Source organism: Arvicanthis niloticus, chromosome 17 (assembly GCF_011762505.2).
Source record: "Arvicanthis niloticus isolate mArvNil1 chromosome 17, mArvNil1.pat.X, whole genome shotgun sequence".
NCBI classification, from domain to species: Eukaryota; Metazoa; Chordata; class Mammalia; order Rodentia; family Muridae; genus Arvicanthis; species Arvicanthis niloticus.
The window spans coordinates 30,540,237-30,565,051 of NC_047674.1; the positions used below are offsets into that span (position 1 = coordinate 30,540,237).

At 47.4% G+C, this 24,815-nt stretch overlaps 1 protein-coding gene across 14 annotated transcripts in view; it reads right to left on the reverse strand.

The window, feature by feature from the left end:
* Positions 1–5,264: 5,264 nt before the first annotated feature.
* The window catches only part of Inpp4a (inositol polyphosphate-4-phosphatase type I A), a 126,823-nt gene continuing 107,272 nt past the window's right edge, over positions 5,265–24,815 (reverse strand). For 7 of the 14 annotated variants that reach the window (XM_076915046.1, XM_076915048.1, XM_076915052.1 and 4 more), the window contains 4 exons: positions 22,749–22,846; positions 19,548–19,660; positions 16,954–17,108; positions 12,253–12,577 (listed from right to left, as the gene is read on the reverse strand). In XM_076915046.1, coding sequence (XP_076771161.1) covers positions 12,397–12,577; positions 16,954–17,108; positions 19,548–19,660; positions 22,749–22,846 — 547 coding nt within the window. In that variant the 3' untranslated portion in view covers positions 12,253–12,396. Of the gene's footprint in view, positions 7,793–12,252; positions 12,578–16,953; positions 17,109–19,547; positions 19,661–22,748; positions 22,847–24,815 lie in introns of those variants that run through there. The other 7 variants (XM_034521195.2, XM_034521193.2, XM_034521194.2 and 4 more) reach the window with 2 other exon arrangements.

Consider the following 24,815-nt stretch of genomic DNA (forward strand, 5'->3'; position numbering starts at 1 on the left):
TATAAGATGCTATATCTTGGTGGTGGCTAGTTTATGTCAGCTTGACACAAAAAGTCATCTGAAGGGAGGTAGTCTCAACTGAGAAAATGTCTCCATAAGATCCAGCTGTAGGCCATTTTCTTAATTAGTGATTAATGGGGGAGGGCCCAGCCCATTGTGGATGGTGCAATTCTTGAGCTGATGGTCTTGGGTTTTATAAGAAAGGCCAAGCAAGCCAGTAAGCAGCACCCCTCCATGGCCTCCACATCAGCCCCTGCCTCCAGGCTCCTGCCCTGTTTTGAGTTCTGTCCTGACTTCCTTCAGCAATGAGCAGCAATATGAAAGTGTAAGCCAAATAAACCCTTTCCTCCCAAACTTGCTTTTAGTCATGGTGTTTAGTCGCAACAATAGAAACTAAAACAAATACCCTCTCACTTGCTCCCAAGAGAGACTGCTCCTGCTGCCACACTGTGCTCCCAAGTTTGTCCTCTTCTGTTGAATCTAAAATAACTGGTGGCTACAAGGAAAGACAAACAACAGCACAGGCATTGGAAGGGTTCAATAAAACTACAAATTCACCATTTATTTATCTTTGTTTAGTAAACTGGGGGTGGGGTGGGGTGAGCACATCTGTGCATGCAGAGGCCAGAGGGAGTTCTCTCCTTTAACCATGTGGATTCCAGGGATCAAACTCTGATTGTAAGGCTTAATGACAAGCACTAACCTGCTGAGCGCTTACCAACCCCTCAGCCAGTAAACTGAGCAGCTCCTTTATTGCAAGAATGACACCTGTCCTTATGAATACAAAGGTAAATGGCAGGGCAGACCAAATATGACCAAATAAGACATATAACTTAGAAGAATGTAAATAAAGAATGTAAATAAGCCTTTTACAAAATACATTCACAAATTGTCAACTATTAAAAATTAGATGAGTGCTGAGCAGTGGTGGCGCACGCCTTTAATCCCAGAACTTGGGAGGCAGAGGCAGGCAATTTCTGAGTTTGAGGACAGCCTGGTCTACAGAGTGAGTTCCAGGACAGCCAGTGCTACACAGAGAAACCCTGTTTCAAAAATCCAAAAAAAAAAAAAAAGAATATTTAAAGGACTTTTTAAAAGTGGTCATTAGAGATGAGCTTTGAAGGGAGGAGGAGGGAGAGAAGTGTTCCAGATTGGCGGGACAGGGGTGTATGGTGAAAGATACAGGCATGGAGGAAAGATACAAATCTAAATGACCTGATGGCATGTGCTGATAGTTGATTGAGAGGGCCCCAGGGTTAGTAAAATGCCACTTCTGAGTGTGTTAGGACACTTTGAAGAGGACTGACACAGGAGAGGAACTGCAAAGGCAGGCCAGGAATGTGGGCTGCACCATCTAGTAGTTTGAGGCCCTAGACAGAAGAGAACCAGAGACAGAGAGAGCCAGACAGTGCCACAGGCCCTGACAAGTGTCCATAGCTGCTGCACTGCCTGTAAAGATTAGACTCAGACCAGCAATTGCCTAGGGAGCTTCCTGGTCTTCAGGTTCACACTCAGAGTGTATCATTGGTCTCTTGTTCTGAGGCTTCCAGCTTTGCCACTGCCAGGTTCTCAGCCTCTCCAGAATGTAGGGAGCCACAAGCTTCCAATTGTATAAGCCAATAAATCCCTTTATAGTCACACACACACACACACACACACACACACACACACTCTCTCTCTCTCTCTCTCTCTCTCCTTTCAGTGGTCCATGACTGAAGCTCCCAAAGACAAAGACAAGTCTTCATCATGCACTGGCTGACTTGGTTTTCCTCAGACGGTATCATTTAAAGTGAGCGTGCTGGGTGGCAAAGGATGGGATCCTGTAACCTGGTGGAGACGAGCTAATTGGGGATACTGAATTCTCCAAGTCTGATGGTCTAACGGGACTGTCTTCCCTACACTACACTACAGCAGCACCCCTGCCCTCTGCCTGAGGAGATAGCCTACATTATGTGTAGAAACAGTAATGACCTTCCCTGAAGAAGCTGCTGAGAAAGGGACTGGCCATCCCACCACACATTTGTACCTGGAGCTCTACAGTCTGGCGAGGTACACAGTGTGACCCCTGAGGTGACTATACTGAAGAACTTAAGTTTTCTAACTCATAAAGCAGAGTCTGGGCAAATATGTACAGGGATGTAATTTAAAGGCATGGGATAGAAGCAGAAAGAACAAAAGTTAAGGGGCCAGAGAGATGGCTCAGCAGTCAAGAGCTCTGCCAGAGGCCCTGAGTTCAGTTCCCAGAAACCACATGGTGGCTCACAACTGTAGAGTGAAAAATTATAAAGGCCATTTTATGAAATATGTGTAAATTTTTCGCCTTATACCTTGGGCAGAAAAGTGCCTGCCAGCAGGTTTGGGCCCATCTAATTAGTTACAGAGGAGGGGGAGTTACAAGACAAAGGCCTGTTAAGAACATCCCAGAAACTGACTGGCCAAAGGAGGAACTACACCCTGCCCCCATGGTACGGTCTGCTAGTGTTCAAAAAAGTAAAACAACCAATCCTGTGCACCCGCGCGAAAGTTCGCTTTTTCCCTATCCCGCCCATATTTAAGCGCTATGCCCCGGAGCCACGAGGTCAGTCCCTCTATCTCCTATGTGAGATATGGGGATATGGGCTGGCCCAGAGCTCTGATTTAATAAACCACCTCATGTGTTTTACAGCAAGACAGTCTCTCGTGTGTCCTTTGGGTGCGTGCTATCCTGTGACTCTAGTGGACCCCCCTTCTGGGGAGTCCTAGACCTTTCACAACCATCTGTAACGGGATTCAATGTCCTCTTCTGGTGTTTCTGAGGACAGCTACAGTGTACTCACATACATAAAATAAGCAATTATTTTCAAAACTTAGTTGTTTTTAAAAAAAGAATAAAGCTAAATCAGATTGAATTGACTAATATAGATCCATTAAACAAATATTCTTGGTTTAATGTTGGGTTTACACAGGTAGTAAAAAGAAAGATGCTATTTATCTGATTGGTTAGCTAAACTATGGATCAAACAGTAGCCTACTTTACTGTGTGCTTGTGGGGGTGCTGACAGTGTATGGTATCCCTTGGTTTACTGTTGGTGGAGGGAGTCAAAGGCTCAGAGAGTGAACCCGATCACCAGTGTCTGGGGGAAGAATAATCCAGGATAGAAACTGGGGTCACTGTTTAGACTAGCTTGAGGAAGTGCACCCACAAGTCTGTCAGCATGCTATGTATGAGGCACGTAAGCAGAATGGAAAGATCTAGCTGGATATCCAGAGAAATTTAGACTCTCACTAAGTCTGGGATGACCTAGAGATGTAGGAGACATTAGCATGTAAGTCCTTATTCTATAGGACTGTTATCCTAAGGGACAAGAAAGTTAGAGAGGTGGCCCTTGGAGTCATCACAAAAATCAGTAGATGGAGGGTGAGAAGCAAATCTGAATGGGGAGTGGGTCAGGTAGGACAACCAGGATTAGAAAGTCTTTATCCTGGATTATCCTGCTCTCAAAGGCCTGAGAAGCAAGGAGTGGGAAGAGTGCAGCTGTCTCTTAACCATTTCCTCCTGCTTGCTGCAGGTATCCCCTCCAGCTTAGCTCTGCAGCATTTTTTTTTCCTTTTTCTTTCTTTCTTTCTTTTTTTTTTTTCCTTCGTCTAAGGCAGTACAAACGAATCACACACTGACAGACACTGGTCTTCTAGGCTTCAGGTAATAATTATCACAAAGACTGCTGTTAGGCCCATAAGGGATTCAGAGTGTGCATGCACAGGTGAGGTTTGGGAATGGGGACATCAGTATTCTTATGTTACTCCCCAGGGACCTGTGTCCTAACTTGGGTGGTGACAGCAATGTAGTTACTATCGGAGAAGCCTTCCTAGGCCAAGGAAGAAGAGGGGTTCTTGCAATCCAGAGCACAGTAAAGCCCCCTCTTGCTCTCTCACCCAGAGTCACCCACTAGCCTCTAGAAGGATGGTGTGATTGATCAGGGCTGACTATGCTGGTCCTGACAAGCATGGTGGGAAATCCTGGTCAGGCCCATTTTGCATGCAAGAGTGCCACTGGGAGTGGAGAGCCTGATAGACAGAAGGTTCTGTAGCCCAGTGCTCGAGGGAATGAACTCCCAATCTTTCCGTTTCCCCTTTTAAAAAGTAGTATGTCTGTCTTCTTCCTCATCTTACATACTGGGTCGAAGGGGCCTTTAAGAAGAGGGTGCATTTAAGTGACAGAACTGACAGGTGGCTCAGTGGATACAGACGACTGCTGCCAACACATTTGGCCACCTGAGCTCACCAAGACTCCTGTGGAAGGAGGAGAGAACTGACTCTTAGCTTTGACTTGGACATGAGTGTATGGGGACACCAGATACACACACACACACACACACACACACACTACCCCACACAACCCCACACACCCCAGACATGCATACATACACGCACATACACACAAACACCACACACACACATCCCACATACCCCATACATGCACACATACATGCACTCTTACCACAAGACACACACCACACATGCATACAAATAGATAAATAGTATTAAAATGCATAAATATCATCACATACCACAATAAGGAAATAGCATTAAAAATGTATAAAGATAGCCACAGAGACCTATTAGAAGCTATTTCTTCCTCTTGGGTATGCCCTTCCCCCAGGCCCGAGCAGGCCTGAGCAGGCCTGCAAGTCATTTACCACAATAGACCAAACAACAGTAGGACCTGAGAGGCACTGCCTTGCTGCTGGCCTTGCAGTCTGTTACAGGAGCTAAAAAGAATGGACCGCCTGCTGAGCTAGCCTTGACACCTTGATGCCTGCTATCTCCTCACCCAGCCCCCCGCCCCCCAGAGACTCTGGGGGGCGGGGCTTCCCCTTTATATGTGAAAACAAAATATTAAACTTCAGGCCTTGGCCTTGATCAGAATACGTTGTCTTGGCCCCACGTTTCTCTCGCCTTCCATTCCCTTTCATTCCCAGCCTTCCTCTCAGGTGAACCCAGTTCCTGTAGCCGCGGCAGCTACACTTGGGATCCTTAGGAGCAGGTTTAGAACAAGCCAGCCTCCTGTTACCCCTACCTTTGTCCCCCAGTTGCCGATGTCCCTATTCTTAACCACAAACCTTAATTCAAACTCACTAAAAACATGTTTAAAAAGACTGTACTCTCTCCTGACCCCCACTTGCAAGCTTATGACTCCTGGCCCCCAAGCCCAGGCATGACCACCAGACCGGCACCGACCGGAGGACATCCTTCCAGTATAGGAGACTGAATCAAGTGAGACGGAGTTTAATGTTCTTGTCAGTTTTTATTATTTACCATTCTAAAGACAAGCACATTTACAGCATACATGGCTTTTAATAAGCTAAGAATATATAAAACAGAGACTATATGTTCATATATATTAATACTGTTCAAACAAATAAATAAATAAAAGTATTTAAATGCACTAAGCTGAGCAAATACAAGTGTCGGGAGATAAAATAGTACTGTACAACATTTTTACATCTTTAAAGGACAGTAAAGGCAGCGGTGCTGCAGGAGCTCTGACAGGATCCACGGCATTCCCAGCTGTCCAGACACGACACGTTCCTTTAAATGGGGACAGATGCTGGATGGGCCATCTGTAAAACTGTTTTTTTCCTACAGGGAACAACTAGGCCCCTGTGCACAGCCCAGGAGCTTGCTGAGCCCATGCTGTGTGAGAGGACCCTTCTGGGGCATCTGTGATGCTCTGGAAACCAGTCACAATGCCTTCAGAGAAAACACTAAAGCCACAATCTTTTCTGTGATTAGCCAAGTCTTAGAGTTTTACAGTGATTCATATTATAAAACAGAAACTGGGAAAGTAATTCACATGCAGAAGCCAACAGCTGAGTCAGCTTCCTGTTCCCTTTGTAAGTGTGGACAGGTCAAATGCCCTTTGGACAGAACGGAAAGCTGGAGAACACAGGAAACATTTCATTCTAAAATCTGAAGAAATAGTTTTAAAAGGCAGTGATATCATAATGTGAAAAAACAAACAAAAAACCTAAAACCTAAGAGTAAATGAACCAACGAAGGGTTAAAAGGCTCAGCCAGCCTCACTGAGACTCAGCCACCGTTGACCAGGCCTGATCAGGGCCCAAGGCTTCAGGACAACTGATGCCAGCAGAGCAGACCTGAGTGGAGGGTTAAGAGAACTTCCTGGCCACTCACCTTCCACAGTGCCCTGCCTAGAGGGTGGGGCAGCGAGCCACACCACCCCTTAGCAGAGTACATCTTCCTCCCAGTAGGCACCAGGACACAGGAGGCTGTCTGCACACTGGTAGAGGGATGCCTGCACCCTCCCTGTCTCTTGCCAAGACTAGTCCTGTCTATGCCTCAAATGTCCCAGATCCAAGCTGTGACCTGTTTCTAAAGGAGCCAAAAGAAAGTTAGCTAGACATCTCTAACAATCCCATGGCGGTCACGGATCATTAGTATTGGTAGCATGAATACAGTCCGTATACACTTTTTTACAGCCTTTTAAATAACATGTAAACAGAATTACGACGATGAACAGAACTTACAAAACATATAAATCTCTAAGAAAAAAAAATCTGCCATGTGCAGATAAGACTCACCATCACCTCATAAAAGATGAGCAGACTAAACTGTCTATAAAATCCCTCGAGTTCCTGTCCCATGAGCTCCTCTCAGACTCTCAAGGTAGGGGACAGTTTTAACTATTTCTCAATAGCTATGAAACAGGAGGGGGACTGTAACCATTATTGCAAAGCAGAAACTAAGACACTTTCTCTAGACATTCAAACATGATTTACGGTCTTCTAGAAGACTATTACAAAGCCCCCAGGACGTTTATTCTGAAAATGTCTAAGTTTCTACTGTCTCTCTGGCCCTAAGTTCCCACCTGGAGAGTTGTCTCTCAGACACCTGACAAGCCACACTGAAGGTCCTGATTGCCAGAGAACAAAGGGAGATACACCCTGTGGGGTGGAGCTAAACATACATGGAGCATGGGGGGGGGGGGGGGGCAGAGACCAGGGACCTTACAGCTGGCTTTACATCTCAAGCAGACCCTCATCTATGACTTGTGAGGGGCCGGAACAGTGTGGCTCTGGGTGTATGAGCTCCTGGTGTGACCAACCAAGCTTTCCTTCCACTTTGGTTTCACAGAGTGGTAGCCTTTGAGGGCCACTAGAACCAGCCTCTCTCATAGCCTGGAGGTGCTTTTCCCCAAGCTAAGTTAACATCTACTGCTCTACCTGGGACCTGAAGTGTAAGGGGGTAGGTCCTTCCTGTTTTATATTCAGTATTTTTGAAAGTAGACTTTAAGTCAATGTTCACTTGTGAGTTACTGACTTGAAGAATAACCAGGGTGAGCAGTGCCTAAGTGGATATCTGATATGGAAGTCTGCTGGAGTTTTAGGCAGACCTAGCTGGCATCTAGGAACTATGACACTAACTGTATAGTTTCAGCTGAAAGCTGTTGTTGAGAGCTGCTGGTAGTATCCACACTATTGACCCACATGTGACCCTACAGATTCCAGCACAAAATCATGCTCCATAGACTGTTCAGTGACACGTCTTTAAAAACACAAAAATAAAAAGCAATCCTTCAGGTCTTCTTGAAGAATCGTATGTGACAACTACAGGGACCCACATTGATTACATAACAGCTAATTAGAGGAAACCGTGTGTTCATGTCTCAACTTTTCCGTAAGTCCCTTCTGGAGGCCTGTAATGCTTGGGGAAGGCCTTCAGCTGCAGGGAGTTAAATGCATATTTGCGACTTCCAACATTCTTCATTGTGTTTTCTCGCCGACAACCCTCACTGGGGAAAAACAAGCACAAGAAATGACAGCAGTAAAAAAGGAAAAAAGAAAAGACTTAAACTAAGATGAAATGAACTGATTATTTCCATAGCATTAAAAAAGGATTAATTAAAATGGCTGCTGGACTCATTTACAACAAGCACACACGTAAGATGGTGGTTCTGAACGAAGCAGCTAAGAAGCACAGAGACGGACACATGCTAGATGCAGCTGTGGGCTGGCAGTTCCAGAGACATGTTGTATCTAAGCAGACACAATTCTTTAAAAATACATGATTTTGCGTGTATCTCGGGTTTGGTTATCTGGGTTCTAGCATAACCTGCGGCTCAAAGACTGTTAGACACCAAACGGAATGAATGTGGATATTTGACTCTTAGCATGGCTTCTGAAACACTGTACCTTTTGTATGTTAGCAAAAGCTGTGACCACTGCAAACTCCACATGCTGATTTTCCTTGTAGAATTCAACAGGTACCAAAAACCATCTGGCTGAGGAGGCTGCTGTGGCCAATCTGTCTCCACCTAGGGGCAGTCGTTCAAGTGCAAAGCACCCATCTAGGCCCATGTGCTGTCTGCAGAATGGGTCCTCATGGCTATCAGGCTGATGTTCTGTGATGCCTTTACTGATCTCTAGGGGGTCAGTCGCCACCACTCTCCATGTGGGCTGCTTCCATTGTGGCCACTTCTTGTACAAGCACCACTGAGCCCCCAAGTGAGCCCACAGCTGCTCTGCCCTTGGAGAACTCACCACCAACATGAATCCCAGCTGCACTTGATTGGAGGGATGTCATAGCAACCCAGGGGCAAAACAAATGGTACCCCAAAGGACAAGGAGCCAGGGAAGCCACAGAGGAACGTCAAGGGAGTTCTCTGGGCAAAGCTCTGGGGTGGGCATACCACTAACAGCCGGAAGTGATGCTGAATCTGAATGTGTCTGCACAGTGAAGTTACTGTTTTTATAATGTTCACAGAGTAGCAATGAAATCAAGCAGTTATCAAGTTCAGTAAAAAAATCCCTTCTGAGATCTAAAATTTGCAGTTACCAAGAAGCAGTGGTTTGAAAAAAGTATTTCAAATTCTATGGAGACCACAGGGCATACATTTTTTTTTTTAAATAGGAGCTCAAGCCTCTCACAATAAAAATGATAGTCCCCCTATTAAGAATATGTCAGGAAGTTTTCTGCGAGGCAGTAATGTTTATTCAAAGAGAATGAGGACAGGAAGGTTATAAAAGCACCTGCCTCAGTTGCAGACTGCTTCAGCCACACACGTGCACATCTCTTTGTTCCAGAGCCTCAAGCCCTAGGCCGCAAGTGTCAGCTGAGCAAAGCCTGGGCCACCCAGAGCCAAAGACAGCATCTGCTGAACGTTCAGGAACTGGATAAAATAGAAATGTATTTACAGCAGAGCTGCAAGCCCCTGTGCACAGTGGATTTATTGTGGTCTTTGGAAGTTCCCTACTCACATATGGCTTCTGCATTTATACAGAAGGGTCCTCAAACCCACCCTACCCAATAAATGCCCAACAATAACATAAACTTTGACAGTCTGTGAACTCACACATGGAAGGAGCTAATACTGCATTTAGCTGGCTGTATACATTGTACATGAATATATGAACTTACAATTTAGATTATGCCTTTAAACCTGTGTTTACGTCTGGCTGTCTGGCATGCCTGTTCTGCATGCTACCACTACCAGCATGATCTGCAGGTGTCCATGACCTGGCTGGAAGCCTTGGGACAAGGTCTTCAGAGTCCAGCATGGTGACCCAAGGCAGAACACCTTCACTGACAACACTGCTACAGTGTCTTTAGGGGCAATAATATGGGACAAGGTTTCCAGAAGATTTTAGCAATAAAAATTTCATTATTGTATAACTACTGATTATTTTTTGTTATCTCAAACATTACCTCATTCTAAGGACATCAACTTTGGATATCTGAATGGAAACTATAAAGGACAATCCTAAACACCTCTGCTTTTACTTTTCTGGGGACTTCCCACTTTAGAGTTCATCTAAAAGCCCCATGTTTCGGCCATGCTACAGCAGTGGGGGTGGGGGTGACTGTGTGGAAAGATGTCCCTGTTTCAGTGTCTCAGCCTGAATGTCACATGGGGAGCAGTGCCAGTCAGCCTAGCTCAGAGAACTCACACAGCCATTTCCTATGGGCGCCCTGACAAGAAATCCTTGTGAATCTGGTTCTCTATGCCCAAGGCTGCTGACTGCAGAAGAGGCAACACTCACTGGCTGTCTCCACCCACAGCTCAGGGTTACTGAGAAGCAACACAGAGGCCATCACCCAGCACTAACAGGGACCTAGCTTGGAGCTTCTCTCCATCTGCTTTCTCCTCGTTTCTTGCTGAAGTAGACAAGATTCTGAATATATATTTAGCTTGATTTCATGTTAAAACACAGCATGAGAGAAGAGCATGCTGCAGGCTGGTCTCCTGGCCTCCCTAGTATGTTAGAAGAAAAAGGAAATGCAAATCTCAAAGCCCAGTGCTGGGCTTTACTCCCAAAGCCAGCCTTTGGGGCACTGTTTCTGCTCGGCCCTGGAAGAGGAACAAGGAACCCCACTGCTTGCTTTTCTGACCCATTTATCCCCTTAGCTGAGGCCCTATAGAACAGAAGGGTGGCCGGCACAACAGACCATGGAGTCCTGTCAGGAGTCCCCTTGCCCAGGATTGGGGGTGGGGATTTTTCTAACCAGCCACTGCTCCTCTTTGCTGCATAATGGTCCAGAGAAAGAGTCCCTGCAAAGAGCTATGGACATCCTGGTCCCTAGGGAACAGAGGGCGTTGTTTCTGTAGTTACTCTATAGACCCCCCCCCCCCCCCCCCCCCCGTCTATGGTCTCTCTCTGCTTGGCCGCAGCACAACCCTGGAAATGATGCCTTCCTGAGATACCTCCATGGTATCAGGAGGATATCGACCAGGAGCATGGAATGGGAGGCTGTGGAATGCAGATGGAAGGAGGCTATGGGCTCTTTCTCCTCTACTCAAATGAAGCAAACAAGATGGTCTTAGAGGCTTGAAGCACATGCTTTGAGGAAGGGCAACCTGTCAAGTACTCCTTTCAAAGAATCATTGACTGTCTAGTGACTTATGTCAGCTGGCAATGGGTGAGACACTAAACTGAAAGATGCCACAGAGCTGTCACCATGCTTATACTAGGAGAGACACATAGACCTGCTTATGTGGAGACACAGAGGTGAGGCCTGCCCTGGTGATCCTGCAGTGCTCAGATCTGCAAAGAAGGACAGGCTTACTCAGCCCAATTTACAGATTCTGGCATCTGGTATTCACTACTAACTGCTTCTGCAACTCCTAGACCATACTCTTTTAGAGGAATCCAAACCAGAGAAAATCCTCCAACTATGGTCAAGAAGTCTTGGGGAGAGCTAGATTTATGGTGGGTGGGTTTGGGAACATGAGAATATTAAGTACTAGAAACTCTGGCTCCTCTAAGTCACTCCAGGTTTTCCACCAGATTCAAGAAAAAAAAAATTCCTTTCATCCAACTAGAGGTCAAAATTGGAAACATGACCTAATATGAACCAGACAACGGAGAAGCCATTCACTGTGTATTACACAAGGCTCATGGATTGATTCCTAGGAGACTTGGTTACTTTTACAGAGGACAATTGCTCTCTGCTACATGTAAATGTCAGGGTTACTAGTCATCCTGTTTTAGGAGCAGTCCCGTGATAAAATTATGAGCAACAGTGGCAAACCCAGAGGGTCTCTCCTCCTCAAAGCTCCAAGTCTCACAACTGCCAAAACTTAACACCTCATTTTTTAAGAACATTTTGATTTTTTTGTTCATTATTAACCTTATTTTATTAGTAAAAGAAAAAAGATATCTAGACTTTATCTGGAATTAAACATACAGTATTTGAATTAAAAAATGTTATTTCAAAAAAAAGTATATACCCCTCACTAGTATTTGTATTAAGAACAACCTTGAAGTCACATGCAACATGTGATGTGCTGGACTGGGCAGCATGTGCTCCTGTATCTACAGCTGTGTCGTCACCAAGTGGAAAGAAACAGAAGCAAACAAGTGTGACTCTGCAAACTATTTGCTATTGCACTCCCAGGACTATGCTTTGAAAGGTAAGCAGGAAGTACAGGTCGATTACATGGGGCATCTAAATAAACAAGTTGATAAGCATCTTTTTCTCATCAAAAGGCAAGGAAGGTTAGCGATACATTTAAGGAATCGTATCAAATATACAAATTCTTTTCAGACAGCATCCCTTCCTCTTGGAACAGGGCACACAAGATGTACAGGTAATAAACAGTTATACATTAGAAGATATTTGGTACAAGTAATCCCAGGCCAGCTAAATATTGCAGTCACAGGCACCAGAAGAACATGTTACAAGCACTGAAGACGCTACACAATTGAAATAAACGAGTCCTCTTGATGAAAGAATTTGGCAGGTATATACAATTCAGAAGAACAGAACGTCAAACTGTAAGGCATATTTCTTGGCAGACCTTGCTTTGACACCTTCCTTCTGTCCAGTTTGGTACACAGTGGCTGGACATATTGGGGCACTCTTGTCTGTCTTGTGACTAAGTTTTCATAATGATATCTATTTGCAACGCAATTTGGTCACCAGGTACGCTATGCTCAGAAAGAGCCACACAATCAGTAAATTGGGGCTCAGAGCTAATAAAGGAATGGAACAAAGGAGGCTGGGGTCTAGCCTTAAGTCTCGGATGGGCACCAGGCCGCTCAAGTTCTTCTGGGTGACTACCTCCCGTGTTCCAATGCTGTGAAAAGGAAAAAGTTGGGAGAAAGGAAAAGAAAAGGAAAAAAGAAAAGAAAGAGGAAAAGAAAGAAAAAGATACATGCAATGGGTTTTACCCAAAAGTATGGGTAGAAAGAGAACCAAAAGATAAGATTTAAAAAAAAAAAATGGAATGAGCCACAACAGAAAGAAAAAGGAGATGCAGAGAAGTGTGGACAGAAGACCAAACAGAACCAGCACAGTCACAGGAAGAGAAGGAGAGAAGAGAAGTGAAGATAAGAAAAGAATCCTGCATCCACCAAAGTAAACACACGCAGGCTGGAGGATGGTTGTCCATGTTCACTTACCCTCTCTCAGCGGGCCAAGCACAGCTTCATGCCGCCCGCCCGCCGCCCGCCCGCCCGCCATGCCCCACATGCTGCAGGTGAGCGTTTCTGAGAAGCAAGCTGAACATGAAGAACCATGGGGTTTGACCTTCTCACAGACGCCTGGGTGGGTACAAAGTCATTTTACCTAGGTGTCAATCGAGGGCTGCGTCCTCTCATACCTGCCTCGAGTCTCAGTGTCAGAGGGGTGACAAAATCCTGTCCCCGACTTTGTAATGGACTGTGCTAGAAGATGATCCTTCAAAATACAGTCAACCAAATTCACAATGGAAATTTGGAATTTTCCTTCTTTCAGTGCTAAAGAAACAGTGTCCTGGAGGCTGACTGTAGATCAATGGTAAAGGATGCTAACTGGCACTGGGCCTTGAGCTCAAGCCCTAGTACCAACGAAGTGAAAGAGCTTTTGAGGTTGGGTGGCATCTGGAACTACAGGACTGAGGAGCAACACCCCTAGCAAACTGCAACACTGACGCACACCCCATTCTCAGGACATGGCCGGCACTCTGAGACTACAGCGTGCACGTGAGCAGGCAGGGGCTCAAGACACCCCTGTGAAAATTAGGGGACACTGTGCAAGCTGGCAAGCACTGACTGATGATCACAATGTCTGCCAGGGCTGCTTGGTGGGCCACTGTGGCTGCCCAGGAGGGTCTACTGTTTGAGCATTTCAGTTCCTAACATGGGACAGAGGGCCACTTCTGTCTGCCTTATGCTCAGCCTCAGCCAGGTGGGTGCTGAGCCGAGCCCACATGGCTTATAGGAACTGAGTAGGTGAAATCAGACCCAACTTCACATTCATATATACTTGGGGCTTGAAATGGGCCCTAGAACAGAATTCATGTTGCACATATGGGCAGCCACTACAGATCAATTATTATTGTTACTTCTACCATGCACACTTGTGTCTATGTGTGTGTGTGAGGGGGTGTGGATGTAGGTACATGTGTGCATGTCCGAGCACACGTTTCTGCACACACACACACACACCCCTGTGGGTGCCCCCAGACGTCAGCACAGAGTCAGCTACGACTCCTGCCTCGAGAGTTTACTATTGCATCTGATAAGGCACAGGTGAGACAGCAAGAGAGGCAAATGCACTCCTTTACTCAGGCGCTTCAGGGACACACCCCTGCTGTCTTTAGGGCTCTGTGTGCTGCAGGGCTGGTCGCCACTGTGGTCATAGTGCTTGCAGGTGACTAACAGACCTTGTCTCACCATGTGGGTAATCTACAAAGGTCAGCAGGGGAGTGGCAAGCACAATGCTGAGAACAGTGGGACACATGGAGGCTTTGTCTTGTGGCTGCTAAAAATAAGCTTTAAACTTCCAGGTGCCTACTGTAGAGATTTTAGATTCCGAAAAATTCTGTGGTTATAGACAGGAAGTGGGCTGAATGAGATAGAGAAGAGAGAGCAGGAAAATGCTCATTTCCCAGGAAGGCCATTCCTTCTTCACAATCTGGGGGGCCTTATTTTGTAAACAGTACAGCAAACAGCCCTAACTTAACAGCCTCTGAGCCAACAGTGTCAACAACATGATGCCCCAGGACACTGAGCAGGTGCAACTTACTGGCCTGTGTTCAAATCCCTAGACATCTACAAAGGGGTAACCTAAGGAATGCCGTGTCAGATGGGATGTTACAGTCCAGCTCTGAAGGTCTCCTGTACCAAAGGGTCATGTACCAAAGGCTTGGGCTCCAGTGCAAGCAGTGCTCAAAGTGAGCAAAGATGCTCACTTCTGTGAAGTGGCTAGCAAGGGCTCTGCCTCCGTCAATAAACTAAGATTGAGAGACAGTAACTATGGAAGGCGGGGATTGGCTGGAAGGTGCAGATCAGAGTAAAGTATGTTTCTTTAAAATCTTAAGTTACATTTGTTTGTTGCATATGCATGTGCCTTGGGAGGAGGCACTGTGTGACTTGCAAGAGTTGGTTCTCTCCTTCTACCATATGAGTCCCAGTGATCAAACCTAGGTCATCATGCTTGGTGGCAAGCCCCTTTACCTACTGAGTCATCTCAACAGCCCTTAGATTAGTTTTGAAGGTTCATATGCTTATATCATGAATTTTAGTCATTTTTACCCCAAGCTTCTCCCTCTTCCCACAGGAACGCTTCTTCCACAAAAGTCGCCCCTCCTTTCATGCCTTCCTTCTGTATGTGGCCCACTCGGTTTAGTTAAGAGTGTCTTGCCAGAGTGTAGATGGGAGGTTATTTCCTGGAGCAAGGGCAAAGGCATGAGTCTTTAAAGGTGTGTCTAGTCCCAGGCCTCCATCGCTCCCTGGGCCCTGCTCTGTGTGAGCATCTGTGCTCAGCCATGCCCTTCTGCTGGGAGCCAACCTCACCACAGTCAAAAAACAAACCAGCTGAAACTTGCAGACTGTGAGTGGAAGCCTCTTCCCTTCCACTCGATTCTCTGGTCACCTCAGCAGGAAACTGAGCCACACAGAAATTTGCACTGAAAAAGTGGGGTATTGTGACACTTGGATCATCAGACTCAGGAGGAATTCATAAAAGTCTGGGGAAGCAACCTAAATGAGCCTTCGAATGCCATAAATAGAGTCTAAAGGGTAATGGAGGCAGACCAGAGACCATCCATGTTACAGTCAGCAACCAGCTTCCCTATATTTTGTCTATATTTTGTCCTCGCCCTGTGGATGGCTGTCAGAGCAGCCCCTGTTTAAATTGTTGCACAGGCATTACTGGCAGCTGTGGGCCCCAGCTAGTGCACCCCACTGAGAGGAGACAGGGACATGATGCCTTTGCATTTATCAACAGATTAACCCACTGACTGAGCCGTAATTTATTGCATTACGAGGGAGATATAGTTGGGGGTGCCATTGGAGATAGTGGTTGGTCCCTTGGGGTATGCCTTTGAAGGACACTGGTCTTGGCCTTTGCTGAACCACCACAGGGACCCGGTCTGTTGTCCTCACATCCTCAGTAGTTGACATCTGTGGCTCACTAGATTGGGCTTTCTCCTCACTGCACAATTAATGGGGTGCATCATAGCTGCCACCCTCAGGACCAGGATCACATTTGGTGTAGAGACTAAAGAGGTACGGATATTCTGGACACAGACTCCATTGCTTTTCATCACCAGGGACAGAGGCATGGAGTGAGTAGCTTTAACAGAGAGGTTTAAATGAACTTGGAAACAGACAGGAATGGAATGACGCCAGTTTTGCTCCTATCAAGAGCCAGGAGCTCAGGCATCCCTTGTGCGTTGTGAGAAGGTCAAGCGCAGAAACATACAGAAAGGATAAGAGGATCAAACGTGTTAAGGACTCGGTGAGAGGACAGATGGTGCAGAACGCTTGGGAGAGTGACTGTTGGAAACAGACTGTAACAGCATTGGTGACTACATCAAAGGAGACGGGAGGACTGGTTTCTTATCCTTTCTTTTGGTATGCAGGGTAGGGAGCTTCCCAGCAGTGCTTGAAACAAGGCATCCATCAACAGAGGACAATTTGAATTCTGGGTTTCATTCTGCAAACACATCTGCTGCCTCAGAATCAGGACATCATTAGGGGGAGGTGGCCAGGGCACACAGACAGCTATCACCATAAAACACTCACTGGACATTTTGCTCATGAGAGCAATCTCTGTCCACTACTACAGAGGTAGCAGAGCAAATCAGTGCAACCTGCAGACACAGTTCCTTCCCTGGAGTTCGGAAGTTTACAGTGCATTCAAATATACTATGTAAAAGCAGCTGCCTGCTGAGAAAGCGCGGGCTCTACACCCCACTCAAAGCCAGGTGACTCCCCATCACTGCTGAACGGTCTGACCCAAGCATGGGTCAGTTCAGTTCTACTCAAAGAGTGTTGGCTTGTCCCCCCGGCCTTCTAAGAGAATACTGTCTGAGTTTGACAGGGCTGTTAGTGTGAGTAGTGGTCAAACTCAAGTGTTCGGAAGTCTGGGGCCCATGTGGAGCAGAGGCATGGCTCATCTGCAGTTTACACAGCAAAGGGAGAGCAAGTGGCTGGGCAGATGCAGCCTGAGAGCAGCCTCACTCACCTGCGCATGCACTCCAGGGCTTGTGTGAAGACCTGCGGGGCCATGCCGTGCTCATGCTGCAGGATCAGACACTGTTCCAGGGTCACCGACATGGCTGTGCGGTCCTTGGCACTCTTGCAACTGGTGAATCGGACCCCATTAAGGCGGCGACAGACCTGTGGCAGGAAACAGGTTCTTAGGAGAGGGAAAAGAAGCAGAAAGGCAGCACCTTCAAGGGAGGGAGCTTGCCACAGGTCTGGCAGGAACACCAACAGTAAAATAACTCCAAGCCTATGCCTAGCCTGACTTCCTGGCTCTCCAGCTTTGTGTCCTGCTGAGATGGTATCAGAACCTAAGTTAACTCCACCTGAACTTCACCTGGCCCCCACTCCCATCCCTTAAAACACTTGAGTGTTTTCCCAGGGCAATTCCTTCTATAGAGACCTCTGGGCATCACTGTTTTGCTCTGTCTTACCAGCTATCTCTTCTAAGCCATGCTACACCTCCATGGCATAAGGAATGGGAGCATAGGATAATGCAGCCAGAGAAAGCTACTGCCACTCACAGGGGCCCTGTCCCCGGACATAACAGTGTAACTCCTCTCCCACCGCAAGAACACTGGGGCATGTCTAAATTTCTAGATATGTTCCTAGATTCCTGTCTCCTAGACACAGTAGTCCCTGGCACAGGATCTGCAGTGCCAGGTTCCCAGCCCAGGTCTGCAGCTAGCTGTGGAGCTCTGGCTAGGTCTCCCCACCTATATAGGCTAGAACTGACAGGGTTTTTCAGCTGACTAGCTGGGATAGAGAACAGGTTTGAGGAACACAGTCTCTAAGTGGCATGGCTTTGCTACCCCATACCCACTGTTACCCACAGATGATCATATAGGATGGGATATGAAAAGAAATATACAAAAGTCCATGGGAACTCTGCTCCCCTGAACCTATGTTTCTATGACTGGGGCTCTACTAGAAACAGAAAGAACTGGACTGGAAGGCCTGCTTTCTGACTTGACAGAAAAGGTCAGCTGCCCCCACATCTAACTGATGATCATTCTGTGGCGTGCAGTCTCTAAGCAGTGACATGCATGGGTGTGTGCATCTGCACAGCCATCAGTCTCTATGCTACTGTAAGAACGGATCAGCGAGGGAAGGCACTAGTCCACTGCTCAGCATCTGTCTGTCTGTCACCCTCTGGACTGTGCTGCACAGAAAAGGCTGGCTCTCAGAAGTTCACAAGGGCACCTATGAAAGGGGTTATTACTTCATAGCAGTTCCCTCAGACTAACATTAAGGGGCACCCCCTGCTCTGCTGCAAAGATCCAAGAGAAGGAACGTTCTTCTTCTGTGTTTCTGTCCCATTTGATGGGCCCAGCCTGATAGTGCCAAACCAGACTGCAAACTAAGAGAAACGGGAAAATGCAGTCTGTGAATCTTGCTAAGACTTTTGTCACTTAGTGTTTCAAAGCAAGCTACAATATAATTACAAGCTCAAAGGGCAGCCTAACCAGACGAACAAGATCCACGGCAGACACATCCCACACCTCCCACAGGGTAAGGTCTTACAGCTGGCCTATCGTAGAAGATGAAGAGACAATATGCAGAGGAGAAGCTCTGCTCTCTAAAGCATTTCACCAGCAGCTCAGAAGCCACGGTTATTAGCAACTCAAACTCAAAGCTTGTCTAAGAAAACAGCCACCACAAAGGCAGCTTAAATCAGAGTCTAACAACAACTGGGAATGGTCTAACAAGCACCAGGCCAGGCAGAGACTATATGCTGCCATGGAAGTCAGAGCTGGGAGAACCTGTCGGACAGTGGCATCTCCCACCAGTATGAGTGGCTAGAGTCAAACCAGCATCTGCCTGTGCTGCTTTAGACCCAGGCAGGGAGGTTCAGTGTCAGAGAGAGCGCTTCATACTGCTGAATCCCAGACCTGGCCAGGACACACTGCCATGGGCATGAGGGGCACGTGAGGGACTGATCAGGAAATTGCTCAGCCTTGGAATTCCCTGACTAAAGTTCTGAGAAAATACTAGCAGTGCAGGTGCTTGGGCAATGAGGAAGTCTGAAGAGCAATGCAGAACAGTAATTCTCCAAACACGAAGAAGCAGTCGGTCCCTCCCAGAACCTCTCTAGTCTAGGTACCAAAATCTCAGCTGGGATCAAATGGCTATACAGGCTTCTTAGGAGACAACACATCAGCCCAGCTGGTAAATGCCCCAGGGACAGATTCCATGTCTTCTGTGGGAATCTAGGTAGCCCTTTCAGAATGAACTCCTGGACAATGGTACTCAGAGTCCTCTAGCACCACTGAAACTATGCAGTGATGCTTCCTAGGCAGTGACACTTCCTATACAATACAGTGACCTTTCCTATTCACTGACCTTTCCTATGCAGTGATGTTTCCTATGCAGTGACCTTCCCTTGTGTCTACTACCAGGTGTTGGAGGAACCTGGGCAGTGGTGTCCAGTGTCCTCCTGCACTGCTGAACTTATGCAGTGAGGACCTTTCCTTGTGCTCTTGTGAGAGGAATATGTGCTCCCCTCCCTGACTTGTCTTCACTACAGTGACTCTTGGAAGGCACAGCATAACTCTTCTGCACTATGACGAGTACCTCAGCAGCTTGCCAGAGGATGTCCACATTCTTGTTCTTGCGTGCATGGACATTCTGTCCCAGAAAGCGCAGCAGCTCTGGAAGGCAGGTCTGACTCCGAGACCGAGGTAGACCTGGAAGAGAAGAGGGAAGAGGGGCCACTCAGAGATGCTGGTGCTGAGCAAGCATTCCTGCTTCATACCAGGGAGTGGGGAGGGAGGGCGATGTTTGCAGACTTGGACATGGGTGCTGAGCCCTGAATTTCCTTCCCTGCTGTGAGTGCCACTGTCAGCTGGCAAAGACTTTATCTTTTGTTGGCTTTCCCAAGAGGCTGGAGAGAGGAATGCCAAAGGACTACAATTACTCAAACCTCTTGCCCCTTCAAGGGGCAGTGAGCAAGAAGTGAGGGGATGCAGAATGCTTGGGGCAACGGTCTTGACTAGCAAGTAGAGAGAAACCTTGGCAGATTCTGCCAGTGCAGCCTCCTAAGAGAGACCTCAACTCACACTTGAAGGAAGAATTTCTGAATGGCCAAGAGATGCCTAACCCAACTAATCCTTTTCTACTGCGGAAGTTTCTAGGCCCTTGCAAGACCTTCTTAGCCCCCAGGTTATCTTGCTTCACTTAAGAAACCTGAGACAAAAGTCAAAGACAAGGCAAGCACTTCTGAAGGCTGTGGGATTTTTCATACACTCAATATTAAAGAGAAGGGCCTCAAGGTCACATCTGAGGAAACACATGAGTCCCCAAGTCAAGTGCAACCTTCCTTTGGTGACAAAGGCTCCTGTGGAATTACTCCCATGGCTGCTAAGCATCCTCACTTGGAAGAATGTGAGGCAGAAACACACACTTGAGAAGCCTCCAGTCTGTGAGGTGTGCAGTGTGATAAGGCCGTGGGGTCCCAAAGGAGGGGAGCTTCATCTTGGTCAGGGCACTCATCATCCAGAGGAGACAAAATGGTCTTACCTCCCAACTTCCCATCAGCTGCAGCCTCTCCCTGGCCTAACTTGCAATGTTCATTTTAGTGACTACTTGCCCACTGATGGGGCATGTGGACATGGGCGTGGTTAGGTGGCCAGAGACTAGGATTCTGGGAACTACAGTTCACCGATTCTCTCTTTCCTGGGGCTCACAGGCACATGGTCTACCTCTCCCTGGCTTCCTGGCCTCTATGTCGATAGGCCTTCTCATTCCCCGAACTTTACCCTCAATCTATCTGCTTTTGTGCCTCCTGGGGGTGGGGCGGGGGAACTGGAGATGCCAGAAACCACCCACCTTCCAAAATGCTGGCCACAGGACTACCCTTGGTAATACTCATTATCCCTGCTCTACCCACTATGTTTATTCTGGTTCTCTGGCTGATGGTCCAGTTCCCTGTAAGTCCACAGCCTGTCTCTCCCCTTATAGCAATAAAAATAAGATGCCACTGGGATTGGTGTGGCTCCCCAGGAGTCACACCTTCCTTATCTCAATGTTCTCGTTCCTTGACACAGGGCAAGGACTTGACAGATATTTCTAATAATGAGCACTGAGGAAGAATTGGAGGACACCTTGCTGATGACCTGCAGTTTAGTCTGGGCAGGGACTAGAGACCAGAGATGCTCCTGGAACATTATGTGTGCTGGAAAGTTTCATACCAAACCAGCTATAGTTGCTTTGGAAGACCAAGTCTGCAGTAGATTTTCTTGTTGTTAAGTGATGCTGACATAGGAGGCCCACCCTATTGTGTGATGTCACCCCTGGGCTGGTGGTCCTGAATTCTCTATAGGAGAGCAGGCTGAGAAAGTCATGGGGGACAAGCCGGTAAACTACACTCCTCCATGGCCTCTCCATCACTTCTTACCTCCAGGTTCCTGCCCTTAGTTCCTACCCTAACATGTCAATCCCAGGTTCTTGCCTTGACTTTCTTTGATGATAGACTGTGATGTGGAGTATAAGCTGAAATAATCCTTTCTCTCCCCAAGTTGTTTTTGGTCATGTGTTGTATCATAGGAATAGAACCCCTAACTAGGTAGGACACTATAAAGTGTCAATATGCTTAAAGTTCTCAAAGTGTTGGCTTCAGTGGACCTGGTACTCAGTGAGAACCTTGCAGTATGCCAAAAGTGGCCTGTGTTCCCCTCCTCCAGTCTAACAATCATACCAGAGAGGCCAAGCAGAGGCAGCCTTTTCCCAAATAAGCACTGCCAAATGAATGCTAGTGCCTTCTCCTGGGTCCTTCTTGTGCATACATACATAGGGTCCACAGCCAGACAACCCTTCTGTTCCCCGGATACACATAATACTGATGTCTCATGATTCACAGTGAACATGAACAGCACAGGGCATTTGGCCTAGTACTTCTCATCAGTGACTCCAAGGGTTCTCTGCACTGTTTCATCATCAGCTCTCCACTCTAGGGTCCACCTCACCTTTAGAAGGACACAAGATAGCCTGCTTATCTCCCCAGTCCACATACTGTTTCCCTTTGAAGCCATTCCCCCCCCTCCCCCCACAAGAGGAATCTCCAGTCAGGGACAGGTCTGTGCTCTCTGTATAACTCCAAGAGGCAGCTCTATCTCACAGGCTAAACATAGCAGAGGCTCAGAGAATTCATTGGGATCAATTCAGAAGACTTGAGCAGCTAAAAGCTCTGCTGAGCAGCTCAGGTTCTCCCCAAGTGCTGTGGCTGCCAGAACCCTCTTAGACTATGTCCTCATGTGGAGGATGAAGAACTGGATATGAGCACAACGTGGAATTCCATTGCCTCTGGGGGACTGAGGCAGGGTCATCTTGCCCACAAATATTCAGTAGGAATTATCTTTTCTCCATCTTACTGTATATGCCAGGGACAGAAATACATAGACAGCTCGTACAGAACCCTTGGACTGCCTCCAAGCCCCGTGGTGCTCCCAGCAGGTGCACACAGACTGCCATGGAATGTGCTAGGGAGAGGCAGGGCACAGTAGCAGGAAGCACGTATCCAGAGGAGACCAACTGCAGAGGAGGGGAGCAGGGGTGGGGCACCCCAGCAGCTTTCCTGGGCAGAGCTCAAGCCAGAAGAATGAGGTCCCAAGCACATGTGAGGGCAGAGAAGGACGCCGTCTAAAACATCCATGTAGGATTTGTGACAACACTGCAGTGGGATGAGCTGGGCAGCACTCAGGTCAGAAGACAGAGCTAGAGCTCAGGCATCCAAAATGAAGACTGCAACGGCAACATTCCGAGGGAAGGAATACTCACAGTCCTCCGGCAGAACCTCCTTAAACTGCTCAAAGTAGGAATTTAACCGCACCAAGCTCTCCACATTGATAACTTCTTGTAAGGATGTATCTCCAAACCTTGGGGAGAATCAGGGCATCAGGAGAAGGGCCATGTCATTCTCAATAAAGTTGAAAGCTGAAGGAAATCTCGAGGATTGATTCTCCCAAGTAGATAACCTGCAAGCCCAAACTCCAAGTCTCTCTCTCCTTCCTGAAGCCATCCCTACAGCATTAGGGAGGGATTTCACAAGCAGAAGCCTCTAACACTCACTACAGGTATGCCTAAGAGTACACTGGAGCAGGATTCAGAAGTCTCTCTCACGCAAGTTCACACGTGGAAGGTGACTGATGAGTTCCCAGCTAAGTTTCTATTAGGACCTGGGGCCTAGTTGGAGGAGGCAGACACCAGGGCACATTTCTGAAGGGCCACCCTCATCTCCTGGCCCTTCCACTGTCTCCTGCACACTGTAGGGTAAGCTGCTCTGCTCCACCGTGTGATTTCTATACCTTGATTTCCTGCCTTGCCATGCACAGGCTGAGGAGCGATGGAGCCAGTAACCGCGGCCTGAAACTTCAGCAATCACAAGCCAAAATCACCTTCACTTATATTTTTTATCTTGTTAAAGGTATTTTGTCACAGCAATGGAAAATGACCTAAGGCACCAGCTCAGAGGCTAAACGGCCCCCCGCATATGTGCCGCAAGCTCTCGTCTTGGAGTTCACGTGTCTTCCTCCCTCAAAGGCACCTAAGGAAAGGGGATGGCAGTAGGAGGAGCAAGCACTGTGGAGAGCTTTTGGCGCTGCTTCCAGGAAATTGGCGAGAATATTTGACCTTGGGCTAGGACAAGGAAGTAAGCTCAAGAAAAATACAGCCAAGGAATGTATTCTTTGTATCTTGATAATCTTGATAAAGTCCCTAGAAGCAGTGGCTTGGGGACCTTTCTTTATGCTTTGTTTGTTCCTTCACTACTTGGTTTATGCCTTGGAACTGACCCTATTCCCTGTATGTACCTAAAATGACATAAAAGCAGACTGGAAAAAAAATTAAGCCTGCTTTAGCACTTGCTGGGGTCATAATATAATATTGTCTTTAATCCTCACTTCCTCCCATGATACCCGGTTGACTGACTGAGCTGGCTTGGTCAAGGGACCAAGGACATTCTGCTAGGATCTGAAGTCACTCTGCTGTGTGAATACTAAGTGTCCCCTGGGCTGGCCTGGGGCTTTCCCTCTTTCCTTATCAGGTAGGTCTGACCTGTGCCCACTACCTATTTAAGAATGACCATATCAAATGCCTGAGGTAATCAGTGGATGCTGTGTTCAAGGAAGGTGCTAAAAAGTAAAAAACAGAAAAGGGGGAAACGCCGTTGTGCAGTCTGAGATCTGGGCCCAAGGCTCAGCCCGTCCACACCTACCAGCACTCGCCTCAAAGGTACTGCTTCCTCCTGCTCAACACAGATATTCACCCTGCTGCCCACACGGCTGTGTGTGTGGTAGGCACATGCTCCTGGGCTAGAGGAGGTTCCCATTTGGTGTAGTCTCCCCCCATCAGAAGCAAAGCAAACTTACTATTGTGCTGTTAGAACAAGAAATGAAGCCAAGCCAGGACTGTCCACTCTTCAACTCCACCCCAGAAGCTCTCTCTCTTCCACCCTCTTCCCTGCTTGCTGCACCAGACTTGTCTCTGTCCAGAAACTGCTCAACAGCAGCTGGATGCAGGGAATGCCATTCTTTCTCCTAGGACACCTCCAGCTGCAGCTCCCACAAGAGCGTACTCTCCTCAAAATAGATTCTTCTAGCTCCTGCCTCAGGGAGGCTTTGTCTCCTGGAGTGGTGCCTCAGCCTGGGCCCAGTCACCATCTCCTCTGAACTCAACCTTCTATATGTCCTGAGCTCAGTGAAGGCACTAACCCACACGGCCAATCTAGACGCCAAGGCCACAGTCTATGTATGCTCCATGCTACCTGCATCCCCTCAGCTGCTCCCTTCTCAGAACACTACACTATGCCCCAGTTATCCAGCTCCACAGCCCTGCCTTGTGGCCCAG